At 45.9% G+C, this 20,283-nt stretch overlaps 1 protein-coding gene across 4 annotated transcripts in view; it reads left to right on the top strand.

Annotated features, from left to right (window-relative positions):
* The window catches only part of LOC132400994 (toll-like receptor 5), a 29,731-nt gene extending 22,951 nt beyond the window's left edge, over window positions 1-6,780 (top strand). For all 4 annotated transcript variants that reach the window (XM_059982676.1, XM_059982674.1, XM_059982678.1 and 1 more), the window contains exon 2: window positions 55-6,780. In XM_059982676.1, the coding sequence (XP_059838659.1) occupies window positions 64-2,676 (2,613 nt within the window). In that variant the 5' untranslated portion in view covers window positions 55-63 and the 3' untranslated portion in view covers window positions 2,677-6,780. The remainder of the gene's footprint in view (window positions 1-54) is intronic.
* The last annotated feature ends 13,503 nt before the right edge of the window (window positions 6,781-20,283 follow it).

Raw genomic sequence — 20,283 nt, 5'->3', positions numbered from 1 at the left:
GGCAGGCGGAAAGAGAATTCACTAACAGTCCTTTCCCTTCTGTTCCTCTGCCAGGCTGGGACCATGCGACTCTCCACTTTCTTCCTGCTGGTGGCAGCCTTCAGGTCTGCCCAGTCCCTCTGCTCCCGGCATGGGATTTACCTGTCCTGTGAGAAACAGAACCTGAGTCACCCTCCAGCCGTGCCAGCGGGTGTGGTGTACCTCAACCTCAACTGGAACAACATCAACTACATTGAGAGGAACTCCTTCTCCTGGACGGACGAGCTCCGCACCCTGACAATCGGGAAACAGGACAGTAGGTGGATGGACGTGGGGCCCAGCGCTTTTGGGAATCTGCCTAATCTGACATTCCTGGACTTAGGAGGCAACATTCAACTGCAGTTGGACCTGGAGGCGTTCACTGGCCTGGGACAACTGCAGACTTTGCTGCTGGACTATAACGGTCTGAAGGACTCGGTCTTACAAAACGGGTACTTCAGACACTTAACTTCATTGCACACTTTGGTTCTGGAAGGCAACAAGTTACAACACATCAGACCAGACCCAACCTTCTCCAACCTCCGGGCACTGCAGAATGTTGACTTCAGTTTCAATCAGATCCAGCAGATTTGCAAGGAAGACCTGGTTAATGTTCAACACAGGCTTTTCAGAATGTTTGATATATCCTGGAACCGTCCTTTGTATGCAAATAAATCCCTCAGCTGGGAGAGGTGTGGAAACCCCTTCTCCAACATCTTCCTATACACTCTGGACATATCGGGCATTCCTCTGAGCATTCAACAGCTGGAGAAGATGTTTCTGGCAATGAGGGGAACCCTCATCATCGAGCTGAGAATGGGACGTTTGTCCATCGGGGCATCATTCGGTTACAACAACTTACCCGATCCCAACAACCAAACATTTTCAGGGCTCGCCAAGAGTTCTGTCATGATCTTGAATCTCCACCAGACAAGCATCTTCTCCCTGCAGCCCCATGTCTTTTCACACTTCCCTGACCTAAAGATCCTCTCCTTACCTCACAACCGCATCAACCTCATACAGAAAAATGCCTTCTTCGGCCTGGAAAATCTACTGACGCTGAACATTTCCTACAACTTGTTGGGTGAGATCTACTCATGGACATTTGAGGGTCTGCAGAATGTTTCCTACATTGACCTACGACACAACCACATTGGGGCCATCCAGTTTGGTTCCTTCGAAGGACTCACTCAGCTTGTCACTTTAGACCTTCGGGAGAACTCTCTTTCCCGTCTCCCAGCCTCCAAGCCATTGCCTGGCTTGCAGTACCTCCTCTTAGGATATAACCGACTAGAAGAGGTGTATGGGATGGGGAACGTGAACAACATCACCTTTCTCGATCTTTCTAACAATGCGTTTGAGAACTTGCAGGTGTTTTACGAGATTATGAAGCAGCCCACAGTGACTCACCTTCTGCTAAGGAACAACCGCTTATCCGTGTGCACCATTGCACCTACCAACACCATCCCGAAAAGCAACCACCTCCGTCACCTCGACCTTTCCGGTAACTTCCTCCAGCTAACGTGGGCAGCTGGCGAGTGCTGGGATGTGTTCCACAACCTCTCCAACCTGACGGAGTTACTTCTCCAGCGGAACTATCTTGCTAAGCTGCCCCAAGACGTCTTCAGTGGCTTAGTCTCCCTGAAGAGGCTTAACCTGTCCCTGAACTCACTGACCCAGCTCAGCCACGACCTCTTCCCCAGCAACCTCGAGATCCTGGACCTGTCCAGCAATCGCCTGATTTCACCCGACCCAGCCGCCTTTAGCTTCGTCAGGCGTCTGGACCTGAGGAACAACCAGTACATCTGTGATTGCAGCCTCAACCGCTTTGTCCTCTGGCTGAACCGCACTGAGGTGGAGTTGGTGGAACCCCTGACCCAGATGGTTTGCGCCTTCCCGAAAGGGCTCAAGGACGTACCTCTTCTCTCACTCACGCCAGGCTGCGGGATGGAGGAGACGCAGTTTGCCCTGTTTGTCACCGTGACCACACTCCTGGTGATTTTTCTCACCTCTGTTCTCCTCTACACTCACTGCTGGTCCTCGATCCTCCTGTGCTACAGGGCTGCTACCAGGACTGTCCTGGAAGGAGGCAAGACAGAGACAGACAGGTTGGGCTACAGGTTTGATGCCTACCTCTGCTTCAGCAGCCAGGACCTGGAATGGGTGAAAGACAGTCTGCTCTTGAATCTAGAGGAGAACCGGTTACAACTGTGCATCGAGGAGCGGGATTTCATTCCTGGGGAAGACCACATTACCAACATACGGGAGGCCATATGGGGCAGTAGGAAGACAGTGTGTGTGGTCACCAGGCGTTTCTTGAAGGATGGCTGGTGCCTGGAGGCATTCAACATTGCCCAGAGCCGCCTCTACCACGAGTTGAAAGACGTTGTGGTCCTGCTAGTGGTGGGTTCCCTGAGGGACTACCAGCTCCGGAAGTACAAGCCCCTACGGTCCTATCTGCAGAGCAGAGGGTACCTGCGCTGGCCGGCCAAGCCCTACGACCAGTACTGGCTCCTGCAGAGGCTGGCTGACAAGATCCGGCAGGACCCCAAGCAGAGAAGGGTCAGAGCCAGGAGGAAAACATTTCTGGGCCTCCTCCCCTGGAGGAAGGAAACAGGAGAGGTCAGGTTACAGAGGGTGGTCACCATCTCTGGCTGACTGGTGCGCTGACTCGTGTCCTTGCTGGATCCTGGGGGAGCACAGAGTCAGTGAGTCAGATTGTGTGATAGAGATGGGGAGAGGGAGGAAGAAGAGAGGGATAACATTGGGGACAGAGAGTAAATGGAAGATGGGGTACAGAGGGAAAGAGAAGGAACTGGGGAGATAGGGGCCATCCCGTTTACCATCCCACCCAGATTCATTACATCAACACACTGACGTGTTACTACCTGTCCCTTAGACAAATCACTAACACGCTTAGTGAGCAGTTGGACCTCAACACTGATCTCTGGGGTTTCCCAGCAGATATCACCTGTCACCCAAGGATCCATTTATTCCCATCCACATCTACTTTCTGTGAACCAACTCCCAGTTCATCCTCCACAACTCCCTGTTCACCAACCCAGTGCACAGACCTTTTCAACATCTCCAGAACACCATGTTACTAGTCAGATCCTCAAACCCTCAACAGTCACACTTGACATCCCTTTAGAAATTCACTCTGACTTCGTTCAATTATTGTTTTCGAGACATCTTAATATTTATAACAGATTCCAACATTTTCCCAACTACTGATGTCTGGTGAACAGATGTGAATTCCCAGTTTTCTCCCTCCTTACAGGATTGTCGGGGTTACATTTCCACCCTCTAATCTACAGGAATACTTCCAGAACGTGTAGAATTTTCGGATGTCCTCACTATCAACAGCTACCTGCTACTGGGATGTGGAACTTCAGGTCCTTAGGAATTTCAGCTAGTGGGCTTTATTTCTATATTATTATTTCCTCACTTATTCTTTGTCCTGTTTTATTTTCTGCAGACAGATACAAGTCATTGTTTATCTGAGATTGCTGGAGGGTTAGATGGTAGTTGTGGAGGGAAGAGGAATTGATGACAGTTCCTTATCCCCCACAGATGCTGCTTGACCTGCTGAGTTTCTCCAGCAGTTTGTTAACTGTTTAATCCCTGCCTGCAGTAGCTGGAATGGAAATATTTTGCTTTTGCTTGATGGAGGAATCAGATGGCTGCATCTGATTCTGTCAAAAAGGCAGAGGAGCCAGCGGGAACAAGGCAGGGTGGGATAACAGCAGAGACAGAGTGTGCCGGTCTGCAGAGAGCTCAGCGGTTAAGACCAGAGAGACGCAGAGGGGCAGGGGGCAACAGACACTTTAAAGGCAAAACAGGGACAATGTATACACCTGCTGGATAAATGTAAAATAAACTTTTTGGATTAGGATGTAAAGTTGCAGGTAAAAGTATGAAACCACAGAGGAAGTAAAGTTAGAAGGTAGAGGAGAGAAAGATTTAGAGACCAAAACCTGACCAATGATTTATCAGAGATTAAAATCATACTATAGTATCATTACCCTGTGGTTTCTTGTATTACTGTTTGCAGAGCTTTATATTCTTTGTTTCGCTACTTGTTTTTAAATAAACTTTACAAAGGAAAACCAAGCTGTGTTCACAAAATCACGGAATCACTCACTGTTCACAGAATCACAGAATTCCCAGAAATTCACGGAATCGCTCAGTTTGCCAACCACTACGCCTATCTATACTAATTCCATACCCCTCTGCGCTCTCTTCAATCAGGTACCTGTACAGGTTTCTCTTAGATGTTTTTCCTGTTCCTGCTCCACTATCTCCTTTGGAAGCTGTTCCAGAGATCAACTACTCTGTGTGAAAGATTTACACTTCACAGCCGAGAGAGTTTGCAGATGCTGAAAGTCCAGAGTAACGCACACAAATGCTGGAGGAACTCTGCAGATCAGGCAGCTTCTATGGAAAGTCAATGTTTCATGCTGAGACCCTTCATCCGGACTGGAAGAGGCCAGAATACGAAAGTGGGATAGGGGAAGAAGCACAATCGAGAAGGTAATAGGAGAAGCCACATCTTCTTAAGTCTCTTCCCTCTATCCTTAAAGTTATACAGTATAGTTTTAAGCATTCTATCATGTGAAACTAACTCTATCTTCCCTATTTCCTAACTATTTTATCTGTTATCACGTTTCTCAGCCTTTCAAAACTCTCCAATCCCAAACACATCCTTGAAAATCATTTTTGCTTCCTCTCTAGCTTAATCACATCTTTGGAGGGCAGAACTACACACAACAAACCAAGTGTCACACATGATTGCTGTAAATATTGGTAGCTTTACTACTTCAGAATAGACACGCCATGGGATAACAGCTCACCCCATCCAGAAATAAAGCTGGTTGATAATCTCTAACACGAGTTCTAACAAGCTAAAAGGGGAATCCCAAAATCACCAGCAAAAGGTGCACCCTGACATTTATCTATGATGAACCAAATCCTCTTGTTTATAATGCGTAACTGTATTTGCCTATATTTAGAGTCCAGTGTTTACGGGGGGTAAACTTCCACCGTGCTTTTAGGAGGGGAGTTTTTGGATTTGGACCTAGTGATAATGAAGGAATGGTGATTTATTTCTAAGTCAGAATGGTGTGCGACTTGGAGGGGAACCTGTGGGTGGTGGGTTCCCCTGCATTTCCTGCACGTGGATTTGGTGGTAGAGGGGGTAGTTTGGGATCTGCTGCAGTGCATTTTGTAGACGGCTCATACTGCAGTCACTGTGGGCTGGTGGTGAAGGGAGTGAATGTGTAGGGTGACAAATGAGGAAGTCAGTTCAAATCACCAGCTGTATCGATGCCCTAAACTCTCTCCTCCTCCTTCACAATTCATTGACTCAAGCTGCACACATAGCTGCCACTGTTCCCTTCCACACTCTTGTACCAACAGAGCCAAGGGCCCAGCCTCAGAGCCTCTAATACTCTGAGGGGGAATTTCTTCAGCCAGAGCGAGGTGAATCTCTGCAATCAGCAGGCTGTGGAGACCAAGTCACTGGGTATAGATTGGTAGGTTCTTAATTAGTAAGGAGGGTTATGGGGTGAAGATGGAAAAATGGGGTTGAAGAAAAGTCAGTCGAGACTAAATGGCCTAACTCTGCTCTATATCTTATGACCTATATCTTATATCATAAGACCTATATCTTATGGTCTGTCTCCGCCCTAAACTTAAGTCAACATTTAATTTACTGTGGGGTTGTGAATTCCCCCCGAAACTCATGTGGTTCCCAACTCTACCCTACCACTTGGAATCCTAGAGAGACTGATTGCTTACAGAGGCACAGTGTACAGGGAGAATCCATCGGATAAACCATCAAACACCATTTTATTCTCCTGTCAACTCCCCAGAGATTTTACCCCTCATCATTTTACAGCAGGCAATTATCCTACCTCTCTGGGGTGGAGGAGGCAACCAGTGTACCCAGAGAAACCCACACGGTTACAGAGAGAACATACACACTCCAAACAGTCAGCACCTGGGGCCAGAATTGAACTCAGGCCTCTGGATCTGCAAGCTGCAAGACAGCAGCTGTATCCCCTTCACCTCTTGTGCTGGCCAAGCAGTGAACAGTGCCCCTTTAGCCCAGACACTGGTTTGGAAGCTTAGACAGATTTCTGCTGCCCCCCACTCCCTTTTACTCCCAGAGTCAGTGGCAAAGGGCCAATACCACAATACCACAATACCACCTGATCGGACTCAGATTGTACTGGGGCGGGGGGAGGAGCTCATATCCTTGATACTGGATAATGCCCCACTGTTGCATATAATGTTTCAGTGGTGGAACAGCTCCGGGTGCTGTTGGCAGACTGAAGCTCTCAGTGTAAGGACACACTGGGGGCACCAAGCTCGAAGGGTGTGGCATCACTCCTTTCCTGAACCACTGAACTGGGAACTGCCACCCCCTGAGACCACTGTTCGACTGGTGCAACCACTCCTGCAGATCCTCTCTCGTGTGGTCCCATCCTTCTTGTACTGTGGTGACCAGAATCATATCATGTCATGTTACCCAGACTCGAGAGCTTGGGTTGTAGGGTGAGGTCAGAGAGATTGGGATTTTATAAAGGTGTTTAAAATAATGAAGGGCAGAGATAGGGTGAATGCACACAGTCTTTTCCATTGGGATGGGAAATCAAGAACTAGAGAGCACAGGGTTTAAGATCAGAGGGGAAAGTTTTGAAGTGGTCCTGAGGGGCAATTTCTTCATCCAGAGGGTAATCGGTATGTGGAACGAGCTGTCAGAGGAAGTGGTAGATGTGGGTACAATTACAGGGAAATGGGCCAAATGCTTCATTCTCATGACTGTGAAATGCCATGTTTAAGTTTGCTGATGACACCATTGTTGTTGGCTGAATCAAAGGTGGAGATGAATCAGTGTATAGGAGAGAGATTGAAAATCAGGCTGAATGTTCTCATGGGCGGTGGCAATTCCGGACCGAAATCAAGTGACAACAGGGCTTCACTTCCAGATGAGCTCAACGACTTCTATCTTCACTTTGACCATCAAAGCCTAGAGGAACCACCACAAATCCCCACAGCCCCCGATGACCCTGTGATGTCAGTCTCTGATCTGACGTGCAAACAGCCTATATGAGGGTGACCCAACGAAAAGCAACTGGCCTAGATGGGGTATCTGGCCAAGTACTAAAGAGCTGTGCCGATCAGCTGGCTGCACCATTCATTGAGACCTTTAACCTCTCACTTAGTCTGAGGTACCCACCTGCTTCAAACAGGCTTCAATTACACCGGTGCCTGAGAAGAATGTGGTAATTTGTCTCAATGATTAGTATTTGTCTCAATGATAAGGATGTAGTACTTACATCCACAGTAATGAAGTCTTTTGAGAATGAACATACCAACTCCTGCCTGAGAAGCAACTTGGATCCGCTCCAATTTACCCACCAGAGGAACAGCTGATTGGCTCTTCACTCAACCCTGGAACATCTGGACAGCAAAGATGCATACATCAGGATGCTCTTGATAGACTACTGCCTATCAGCCCTCAAAGCTAATCAATAAGCTGCAAGAACCTGGCTTCAAATCCTCCCTGTGCAATTAGATCCTTGATTTCTTCACTTGCAGACCCCAGTCAGTTTGGATTGGCAACAAACATCTCCTCCACAATATCCATCAGCACAAGTGCACCACAAGGCTGCCTGCCCAGCCACCTTCTCCACTCACTTCACACTTGTGGCTAGGCACTGCTCCAATGCCATATTCAAGTTTGTTGATGACACCACCATCAAAGGTGGTAACTGTTGTGTATTTAATATTTTTTAAATATTTGAGTAATCTTGTGTGTACATATAAGACCATAAGATATAGGAGCAGAATCAGGCCATTTGGCCCATCGAGACTGCTCCGCCATTTCATCATGACTCTCAGCCCCAATCTCCTGCTTTCTCCCCGTATCCCTTCATGCCTTGACTGATCAAGAATCTATCAACTTCTACCTTAAATGTACATAAAGACTTGGCCTCCACAACTGTCTGTGGCAAAGAATTCCACAGATTCACCACTCTGGCTAAAGAAATTTTTCCTCATCTCTATTCTAAAAGGATGCCCCTCTATTCTGAGGCTGTGTCCTCAAGTCTTAAGACTATCCCACCACAGGAAACATCTTCTCCACATCCACTCTATCAAGGCCATTTGATAGGTTTCAATGATGTCACCCCTCAATCTTCTGAATTCCAGTGAGTACAGGCCCAGAGCCATCAACCACTCTTCATATGAGAAGCCATTCAATCCTGGATTCATTTTCATGAACCTCCTTTGAACCCTCTTGAGTTTCAGCACATCCTTTCTAAGATAAGGGGCCCAAAACGGCTCACAATTCTCCAAATGAAGCCTCACTAGGACTTTATAAAGTCGCAACATTACATCCTTGTTTTTATATTCTAGTCCTCTTGAAATGAATGCTAACATATTTACCTTCCTCACCACAGACTCAACCTGCAAATTAACCTTCAGGGAATCCTGCACAAGGCCTCCCAAGTCTCTCTGTGCCTCAGATTTTTGTGTTTTCTCTCCATTTAGAAAATAGCCACTCCTTTCATTTCTTCTACCGAAGTGTATGACCATACACTTCCCAACACTGTATTCCATCTGCTATTTCTTTGCCCATTCTCCTAACCTGTCTAAGCTCTCTACTTCCTGAAAACTTCACGCCCTGCCACCTATCTTTATATTATCTGCAAACTTTGCAACAAAGCCATCAATTCCATCATCCAAATCATTCACACATAATGTAAAAAGATTTGGTCCCAATACAGACCCCTATGGAACACCACTGGTCACTGGCAGCCGACCAGTGGCTCCCTTTATTCCCACTCTTTCCCTCCTGCCAATCAGCCCCTGCTTTATCCATACTAGAATCTTTCCTGTAATACCATGGGCTTGTAGCTGGTAAAGAGCTTGTGTGGCACCTTGTCAAAGGCCTTTTGAAAAGCCAAGTACATAAGATCAACCTTTGTCTATCCTGCTTGATATTTCTTCAAAGAATTACAACAGATTTATCAGGCAAGACTTTCCCTTTGTGGTGAACTATGTGCCTGTCTGGACACGCCCCCTGCTGACTGCTCCTGTGGCTCCTCCCACAGGCCCCTGTATAAAGGCGATCTGAGGCCTGACGCTCGGCCTCTCAGTCTCCAGGTCATAGTATGATGGACACTCACTCCTGGTTCCTTCTTCCAGTCAATAAAAGCCGATATCTCGCCTTACGTCTCAGTGTGAGTTATTGATGGTGCATCACCCTTGAAGAAACAATGCTGACCACAGTCTGTTTTATTAAGTACCTCCAAGTACCCTGAAATCACATCCTTAACAATTGACTCCAACATCTTCCCAGTCACTGAGGTTAGACTAACTGGCCTTTAATTTCCTTTCTTCTGCCTCTCTCCCTTCTTGAAAAGTGGAGTGACAGTCTTCCAGAACCATTTCAGAATCTAGCAATTCTTCAAAAATCATTACTAATTTCTTCACAATCTCTTCAGTCACCTCTTTCAGAACACTGGGGTGTACACCATCTGGTCCAGGTGACTTATCTACCTTCAAATCTTTCAGTTTCCCAAGAAACTTCTCTCTAGTTATGGTAACTTCACACACTTCATGGCCCCTGACAATGGGAACTTCCATCATACTGCTAGTGTCTTCCATGATGCAAAATACTTATTCAGTTCATCTGCCATTTCCCATTACTACCTCTCCAGCATTGTTTTCCAGCCGTCCTACATCCACTTTCACCTCTCTTTTATATTAATGTATCTGAAAAAACTTTAGTATCCTCTTTAATATTGTTGGCGAGTTTACTTTCGTATCCCATCTTTACCCTCCTAATGATGTTTTTGTTGCCTTTTGTTGATATTTGAATGCTTCCCAATACTCTAACTTCTGACTAATTTTTGCTCTATTATATGCCCTCTCTTCGGCTTTCATGATGGCTTTGACTACCCTTGTAGCCACAGTGCTGTCAGATTGCCTTCAGAATACCTCTTCCTCTTTGGGATATCCTGTGCCTTCTAAATTGCTTCCAGAAATTCCAGCCGTTACTGTTCTGCCATCATCATGTTCCACCAGTGTTCTTTTCCAATCAACTCTAGCCCACTCCTCTCTCATGCCTCTGTAATTCCCTTTATTTCACTGTAACACTAATACATCTGACTTTAGCTTCTCCTCAAATTTCAGCGTGTTTTTGATCACTTGCCCCTTTATTTTAAGCTCTCTAATCAATTCTGGTTCATTGCACAACACATAGTCCAAAATAGCTGATTCCCTAGTGGGCTTAACCATGAGCAGCTCTAAAAAGCCATCTCGCAGGCACTCTAGAAAGGCAAAACTTGCAGAAAATGCAACAAAGTTCAATGTAAATTTTATTTCAGAGTACATACACACACAACCTCAAGATTCATTTTCCTGTGGGCATACTCAGCAGATCTATAAAATAGTAACCATGAGAGGATCAATGAAAGATCAACCAGAGTGCAGAAGACAACAAACTGTGTAAATAAATAGCAATAAATAATGAGAACCTGAAATAACAAGATAAGTATCCTTAAAGTGATACTTAAGTATTGGTTGTGGGAGCATTTCAATGAATGGGCAAGTGAGGTCACACACAAAGATCATATATGGCAGTCAGAAATAAATGGACTGCACAGAGAAGAAAAAAAATTAAAAAGTTGCAATTTCAAAATGAGCTCTTGTGCATGCTGTTGATGAAAAATCTGATAATCACACAAGTGACACAGCCTTACGATTTACATTGTGAAAATTAACAATTCACAAGCACTATGGCTAACACCAGAAGTGAATGGCAAATTAATTAAAATGGAATTGGACACTGGTTTGCCTGTTTCAGTCATTTCCTAAAAAGAGTTTTAAAGGCATTTTAAAGATACTGGACTGAAGCCTGCAGAATGCGAGGTTTGATATTGTCATTTAAAGTAAAATTGGATAGGTATACGGACAGGAAAGGAATGGAGGGTTATGGGCTGAGTGCAGGTAGGTGGGACTAGGTGAGAGTAAGTGTTCAGCACGGACTAGAAGGGCCGAGATGGCCTGTTTCCGTGCTGTAATTGTTATATGGAATTGTACAAAGGAGACGGGTTGCACCTTAACAGGCGGGGGACCAGCATTCTGGCAGGCAGGTTTGCCACTGCTACATAGGTGTGTTTAAACCAATAAGTGGCGGGGGGGGGGGGGGCGGGGAGGAGATGAACTGGAAAGATAAGGGAAAGAGAGAATAAAAAAAAGTTAAGAAAGACAACAGAATTAAAGGGGCAGAAAGCTCAGGAAGGGATCGGAGAGTATGGCCAAGTGCAATAGGGATCGATGCGAGAAGTGAGGAGAGTAATGGATTAAAAGTATTATATATGAATGCAGTAAATGTAAGAAATAAAGTGGATGAGCTTGAGGCTCAGTTGGAAATTGGCAAGTATGATGTTGTAGGAATAACAGAGACATGGCTGCAAGAGGACCAGGGCTGGGAAATGAATATTCAAGGGTATATGTCCTATTGAAAGGACAGACAGGTGGGCAGAGAGGGTGGAGTGGCTCTGCTGGTTAGGAATGAAATTCAGTCCCTTGCAAGGGGTGACATAGAATCAGGAGATGTAGAGTCAGTATGGATAGAACTGAGAAACTGTAAGGGCAAAAAGACCCTAATGGGAGTTACCTACAGGCTCCCAAATAGTAGCCTGGATATAGGGTGCAAGTTGAATCAAGAGCTAAAATTAGCATGTCGCAAAGGTAATGCTATGGTTGTAATGGGGGATTTCAACATGCAGGTAGACTGGGAAAATCAGAATGGTACTGGACCCCAAGAAGGGGAGTTTGTGGAGTGCCTCCGAGATGGATTCTTAGAACAGTTTGTACTGGAGCCTACCAGCCTACTGGAGCAATTCTGGATCTAGTGTTTTTTATCTATTTATTTATTAAATTTTAGAAATTACAAGGAATAAATGTGATAATAATAATGTAATAATTAGTAAGAAAAATAATGTTGACCCTCCCCCCCCTTAACCCTTATCTAAAGAAAGAAAAAAAAGAGAGGAAGATTGCCTGGATATCGGAGGATCCCCACATGCTCCATGGAGTTCAAAATAATTTTGATATTTATTTTTACTTTCCCCAATTACTATAATTTTATCTTCAAAGGACCTATATATTTAATCCCATCTTTTGTAGGTATGGGAGCCAAATTTTCAAAAATATATCATATTCATTTCTTAGATTGTATGTAATTTTTTCAAGAGGAATACAACTATATATTTCATTATTCCCACGATCTATAGTTAAATATAAATCAGATTTCCAACTAACTGCGATAACTTTTTTGGCTACTGCCAATGCAATTTTTATAAATTTTTTCTGATACTTGTTTCAGTTTCGGTATTGTCCCTTCAATGTCTCCTAATAAAAATAATAGTGGACTATGTGGGAGTTGTACTCCAATAATTTGTTCCAATAAAAGTCTTAAATTTATCCAAATGGATCTAGTGTTGTGTAATGAACTGGATTTGATAAAGAAACTCGAGGTAAAGGAGCCATTAGGAGGTAGCGACCATAATATGATGTTTTAATCTACAATTTGAGAGGGAGAAGGGAAAATCGGAAGTGTCATGACAGTTGAACAAAGGGGACTATGGAGCCATGAGGGAGGAACTAGCCAGAGTTGACTGGAAGGATATCCTCGCAGGGATGACAGCAGAACAACAATGGCAGGTATTTCTGGGAATAATACAGAAGGTGCAGGATCGGTTCATTCCAAAGAGGAAGAAAGATCCTAAGGGGAGTAGTGGCTGACAAGAGAAGTCAAGGACAATTTTAAAAGAGAAGTATAACATAGCAAAGATGAGCAGGAAGCCAGAGGATTGGGAAACTTTTAAAGAGCAACAGAAGATAACTAAAAAGGCAATACGGGGAGAAAAAATGAGGTACAAAGGTAAGCTAGCCAAGAATATAAAGGAGAATAGTAAAAGCTTCTTTAGGTATATGAAGAGGAAAAAAATTAGTTAAGACCAAAGTTGGGCCCTTGAAGGCAGAAACTGGTGAATTTATTATGGGGAACAAGGAAATGGCAGACGAGTTGAACAGGTACTTTGGATCTATCTTCACTAGGGAAGACACAGACAATCTCCCAGATGTAATAGTGGCCAGAGGACTTAGGGTAATGGAGGAACTGAAGGAAATTCACATTAGGCAGAAAATGGTGTTGGGTAGACTGATGGGACTGAAGGCTGATAAATCCCCAGGGCCCGAGGGTCTGCATCCCAAGGTACTTAAGGAGGTGGCTCTAGAAATCATGGACACATTGGTAATCATTCTCCAATGTTCTATAGAATTATAGACCAGTTAGCCTGACATCAGTGGTGCGGAAGATGCTGGAGTCAATTATAAAAGATGAAATAGCGGCACATTTGGATAGCAGTAACAGGATCGGTCTGAGTCAGCATGGATTTACGAAGGGGAAATCATGCTTGACTAACCTGGAATTTTTTGACGATGTAACTATGAAAATCAACAAGGGAGACAGAAAGCCTTTGATAGGAAATTAGTGGGCAAAATTAGAGCATATGGCGTTGGGGGTAGGGTACTAACATAGATAGAAAATTGGTTGGCAGACAGGAAACAAAGAGCAGGGATTAACCGGTCCTTTTCAGAATGGCAGGCAGTGACTAATGGGGTACCGCAAGGTTCGGTGCTGGGACCGCAGCTATTTACAATATACATTAATGATTTCGATGAAGGGATTAAAAGTAATATTAGCAAATTTGCAGATGACACAAAGTTGGGTGGCAGTGTGAGGATGTTAGGAGAATGCAGGGTGACTTGGACAGATGCATGGCAGATGCAGTTTAATGTGGATAAATGTGAGGTTATCCACTTCGGTGGCAAGAACATATATGTTCTAACATATGAATGGTGTCAAGTTAGGAAAAGGGGAAGTGCAATGAGATCTAGGTGTCTTTGTTCATCAGTCACTGAAAGTAAGCATGCAGGTGCAGCAGGCAGTGAAGGAAGCTAATAGCAAGTTGGCCTTCATAACAAGGGGAGTGGAGTATAGGAGCAAAGAGGTCCTTCTGCAGTTGTCCAGGGCCCTGGTGAGACCACACCTGGAGTATTGTGTTCAGTTTTGGTCTCCAAATTTGAGGAGGGACATTCTTGCTATTGAGGGAGTGCAGCGTAGGTTCACAAGGTTAATTCCCGGGATGGCGGGACTGTCATATGTTGAAAGATTGGAGTGACTGGGCTTGCATACACTGGAATTTAGAAGGATGAGAAGGATGCATCACTGCCTGTTTCGGAAATTGCACCATCTCGGATTGCAAGACCCTGCAGCGGATAGTGAGGTCAGCTGAGAAGATTATCGGGGTCTCTCTTACTGCCATTAAACATTTATACCACACGCTGCATCCGCAAAGCAAACAGCATTATGAAGGACCACATACACCCCTCATACAAACTCAAATGTATTCTCTATTGAGTTGGAGTTTACAGCTAAGCAGGGAGGAGTGTGGTGTATTTAATACAGTAGTATTTGAGTAATCTTGTATATATACACATATTGGTTGATTGAGCATTCTTTTAAATAATTAGTCTAAATAATGGGTTGTAAGTATAAATACCTGAATTGCATATGTCAACGTGCCACCATGTGACACATCCACCTTGCTTATAATGAATGAAATGAGACCGCCTTTCAGGCTCACATGTCTTCCTTTGAATTAGTTCAATATTTTGAAGATGCAAAATTGGAATTGAGATTGAAAATCTGGCTGAGTGATGCCACAACAACATCAGCAAGACCAAGGTGCTGATGATGGTCAGGATCAGCAACTTTAAATTCCTTGGTGTTATCATTTTGGAGGACCCAGCATGTAGCTAGACTTATAAAGGAAGTTCAACAGCACCTGTACTTCCTTAGGAGTTTGCATGAGATTTGGCATGATGTCTGATAAACCTGTGTGGTGGAGAGTATATTGACCGGCTGCATCAGAGCTTGGAACGGAACCACCAATGTCCTTGAACGGAAAATCCTACAGAAAGTAGTGGATCCATCACAATAAAACCCTTCCCACCACTGAGCACTCCTACACTGAACAAGAAAGCGGCACCCATCATCAAGGAACCTCACCACTTAGGCCATGATCACTGCTGCCATCAGGAAGACTCAGGACTTACACCAGCAGGTTGAGGAACAGTTATTACTCAACTATTAGGCTCTTGAACCGATGGAGACAATGTTCCTCAACTACACTTACCCCATCACAGAAATGTTCCTACAATGTATGGAACTTTTAAGGACACTTCATCTGATGGTCTCGACTTACTGCTTATTCATTTATTATTCTTTCTTTTTGTATTTACAGAGTTGACTGTCTTTTGCACACTGGATAAATGCAGTCTTTCAATGATTCTATTATGGATTTATTGAGTATACCTGCAAGAAAATGATTCTCAGGATTGTATAGCATGTACTTTGATAGTAATTTACTTTGATCTTTGATTTCCTGAAGGCAAATACTCCCAGAATGCTGGAGGAGCTCAGCAAGTCAGGCAGCGTCCACTGAAATGAACAAACAGTCGATGTTTTGGGCCGAGACCCTTCCTTGGGACTGGGAAAATGCCAAAATAAAATGGTGGGGGAAGGGGAAGGAACACAGGTAGAAGATAAGTGAAAGGGAAAGGGAAAGGGTAGGAAAGGGAAAGGGCTTAGGAGGAAGGAATCTGATAGGGGATGAGAGTGAACCATAGGAGAAAGGGAAGGAGCAGGGTGCCAGGGGGAGGTGATAAGCAGGTGAGAAGTAAGAGGCCAGACTCAGGAATAGAAGAAGAGGGAAAGGAGAAATTACCGGAAGGAGAAATTTCTATCTACCCAGGCAGAATATGAGGTGTTGCTCCTCCACCCAGAGGATAACTTATTGTGGAACAAGAGGAAGCCATGGACCCACATGTCCTTGATTGGAGCATGGTGCAGTCACATTAAAAGCGTTCCTGTACAAGTCCAGCGAAAAGCTGTCCATAAAAGAGGGGTACTGTTTAGTAGAGCAGTCATTGTGGGAGTGGTCAGAGTCAGTGTGGTAAGGCTTTGGCTCAACAGGGCTTCGGCAAGAACAGGCAAGTTCACTCCTCATTTTGTTTTTCTTATTTAACTCTTGAGGGGGTATGTTCTGTTCTGGGTGTCAGATGTGGGATGTCCAGGAGTCTCCCAGCCTCCCCAGTGGGCACATCTGCATTCAGATGCAGCTCCACAAGACCCCGTTAAGGAACTGGAGGTGCAGCTTGACGACCCTTGGCTTGTTATAGCAAGCGGAGCAGTGATAGTCAGGGGCTACAGGGAGGTAGTTACCCCAAGGCTACAGAAGGAAGGGGAGTGGAGAACATCCCTGTTGCCAGCACTCCACAATAAGTACTCCATATTGAGTTCTGCTGGGGGGGAATGACCTACCTGGGGGAAGCAACTCTGGTACTGAGTCTGACCCGGTGGCCAGAAGAGTGGGGAACTGAAGAGGATGGCAGCAGTAATAGGGGACTCAATATTCAGGGAGACAGATAGGTGATTCTGTGGATGTGAAAAGGAAACAGGAATGGTTGCTTGCCTCCCAGGTCCCAGGGTCTGCGATCTCACAAACGGAAGTCATGGTACATATCATTTACTTGGATTTAGTGAAGGCATTTGATAAGCTGCCACACATGAGGCTGCTTAACAAAATATAATCGGTGTTAAAGGAAAAATACTGGCATGAATGGTTGACAGCAGGAGGCAGTGAGTGGTGTCCCCTGAAAGGGGGTCGGGAGAGATGGCACCGTAGGGGGGTGGGAGAGACGTGACCGTAGGGGGGTGGGAGAGACGGGACCGTAGGGGGGCGGGAGAGACGGCACCGTAGGGGGGTGGGAGAGACGGGACCGTAGGGGGGTGGGAGAGATGGCACCGTAGGGGGGTGGGAGAGACGGGACCGTAGGGGGGTGGGAGAGACGGGACCGTAGGGGGGTGGGAGAGACGGCACCGTAGGGGGGTGGGAGAGACGGGACCGTAGGGGGGTGGGAGAGACGGCACCGTAGGGGGGTGGGAGAGACGGGACCGTAGGGGGGTGGGAGAGATGGCACCGTAGGGGGGTGGGAGAGACGGCACCGTAGGGGGGTGGGAGAGACGGGACCGTAAGGGGGTGGGAGAGACGGGACCGTAGGGGGGTGGGAGAGACGGGACCGTAGGGGGGTGGGAGAGACGGCACCGTAGGGGGGTGGGAGAGACGGGACCGTAGGGGGGTGGGAGAGACGGGACCGTAGGGGGGTGGGAGAGACGGCACCGTAGGGGGGTGGGAGAGACGGGACCGTAGGGGGGTGGGAGAGACGGCACCGTAGGGGGGTGGGAGAGACGGCACCGTAGGGGGGTGGGAGAGATGGCACCGCAGGGGGGTGGGAGAGACGGGACCGCAGGGGGGTGGGAGAGACGGGACTGTAGGGGGGTGGGAGAGATGGCACCGCAGGGGGGTGGGAGAGACGGGACGGTGGGGGGGGGGTCGGGAGAGGCGGGACCGGGGGGGGGGGTTAGGGTTAGGGTTAGGGTGGGGGGGGGGGGTCGGGACCGGAGGGGGGTCGGGAGAGGAGGGTCACAGTGAGGCCTCACCGGTGCTTTATAAATTCTCAGCATTACATTCCAGTCCAATCTGGTCATTCCACTTTCTCTGTATCTGTAACACCCTACTCCACTGATGGATGGCACATAAGCAAATGCTTTTCACTTCATTTCAGTAGACCTGACGATAATAAACCAATTATTATTGGTTAATTTTCAGATAGACAAATGAATACGGAGGGATTGTCAGGATATGGATGATACCGAGGACATTTTATATCAGTTCAAAAATGGACTGATATATGTTCTGTGTTAAGTTATCATTCGTGTTCAAGGTGAGACATCGATGAGAACACTCCAACAACCCTTTGATGGAACACAGCTGGGCACCAAACAGGAGGGAATTAGGGAAGAGTGGCCACAGGACAAATACCAGCCTTGCTCCAGTTCTGCCAGTCTAACAGTCCCTCCTCACTTTAACCCCCTCTTCTCAACACCCCCCTCCCCTTTGAGATGACCCCTCAGCTCCTGGCACGAGAAAGAAGGCGGTGTGAGTGGGGTTAGATTAGGTTGAAAGGTCAGCAGAAGATTGTGGGTTGAAGTAACTATACTGTGCTTTTGTTATTTTCCTAGAATAATGTTCTTTTCCTAGCATAAAAGGAAGGAAGCTTAAATTCCATAAATAAATGGAAGTGAAGCACTAATTGCAGAACAGTAGGATGTGGTTACAAAGCATTTATTTCCTAAAGCACAGGAGAGAAATTCTATGCTGGATCAAACTCCAGGCCTACCAGACCCTCCAGGCCCTCTGATCAAGCTCCTGGGAGGCCTACAGTTTGGTGTGGGGGGGGGGGGGTGTTATTTGGGATATGTAATAAATAATGGTCTTGCTCTCATCGCTCATATCTTCATTTCCTGGTCAGAGTGTTGCCTTTCCTCAGCCCTTCTTGTCTAGATCCCAGTTCGATTTCCCCTTCTGGACAGTCATAAATTCCCAATTCCCAGATATTCCTATAATCTCGTGGATTTCCTCCAGTCCCCTGCAACTACTTTCCATTTTAAACATTAAAAAAAAACAATGGATCTTTAAAATGGGCAGAGTCAGGATTGCAGACAACCCAGGGAGTGACAGCTGAAGGTACAACGTAAATCTTCATTGTCTCAGTTGGGCTGCAGGTAAAACTGAAACACAAGCCCTAAGGTCCCCAGCCTCCTCTCGGCAATGTAGTCTTCAGAAAATGAAATTGAAAACCTCAGAGCAAGATTGCAGTACCAAATGAATGCTGGGGACTGCTGAGTACCCCACTTCACAGAGACATACTGTAGCTCATCCCCAGCACTCTGGCCTGTGGTCTTCACCCAGCACCGCAAGGACCAGACACTGGTGTCAGGTAAAGGTAGAGTTGTGTAGAGTTGGAGAACATGGCAGTTCTGTCCCAATCTTGCTCCCCTGACCTAGAACATCTGACAGTCAAGTATCGTCTGATGAGCCAAGGAAGTTTATCACCAATGTCCATTCCACCCTCAAGATGGGAGTGGAAAACCTTAAACACTGCAGTCAACAGATGTGAGACAGTGCACCTCAATGCTTTCCTCATCTTTGCAAGTGACTTAAATTGGGCCAGCTTGAAGTCATTGGTGACGCGGTGACCACCACATCACCGATGGAATACGAGGAGCCAACACACTCGATCACTGCTGCCATCCCATGCCTGCCCTATTGCTGTACTTTCACTCTCAGCAGACAGGCAGACACTGAGGACTGTAGCAGCTGGGGTGAGGATCGTGCCGAAGAAGGGAAGGGCCTTCACACAGTATCACACAACCATCACACAGTTGCATTCACATACATGATGATGTGCTTTCAGATTGGTCACAATTAACTCTTACCTAAGCAAGAATATGTATCTGCTGCAACCTGTCTATTGTTACAGTGGATGCAATCTGACTGGTTAGGTAAGAGTTAATTGTGACCTAGTCTTGAGATACCTGGACAACAGCAATAACTCATCGATTACCACTTGGTGTTCTACACCATCATCTCCTCAGTACTAATTAACAAGCTTCAAAACCTGGATCCTTGACCTCCTCACTGTCAGGAGGGATCGGAAATAACATTTCCTCCTCATTGATAGTCAATATACATGCATGCCAAGGATGAGTGTGTAGCCTCCTACTCTACTGTCTCTCTACACCCATAACTATGCAGCTAGTCATATCCTAAAGGACACCTATAAATTCATCCATGACACCACTGTCATTGGCAGAATCGCAGATGGCGAAGAGATGTTACAGGGGTGAGATGGATTGGCTGATTAAGTGGTGTTGTAGCAACCTTGCATTCAACATCATATATACTTACCATATATAGTTACTGCCTCTTATGCTGCTGGTGTTTAACGAAGCCGACTACTAACCAAATGCATATACTAATATACATGGAACCCATATATACTAATTTTATTTAGTATTAATCCAAAGCATTCTATTCCTTGGTGACTGAAATGTTTGTCTAGATACCTGTCAGTTTCATATGTGAGTGAACCTGCCTCCACCTCAGCATTTCCAAATTTCAACAGCCCTTTGGGTGGAGAAAACACTCTTCAAATACCATCTGAGCCAAACTTTTGCCTTTTAGTTTTGGTCACTATGCTCTGCTATGGAGG

The sequence above is a fragment of the Hypanus sabinus genome, chromosome 10, assembly GCF_030144855.1.
Source record: "Hypanus sabinus isolate sHypSab1 chromosome 10, sHypSab1.hap1, whole genome shotgun sequence".
Lineage (NCBI taxonomy): Eukaryota > Metazoa > Chordata > Chondrichthyes > Myliobatiformes > Dasyatidae > Hypanus > Hypanus sabinus.
Note: the sequence above shows the minus strand (reverse complement) of the source record. Positions and strands in the feature narration are given on the sequence as shown.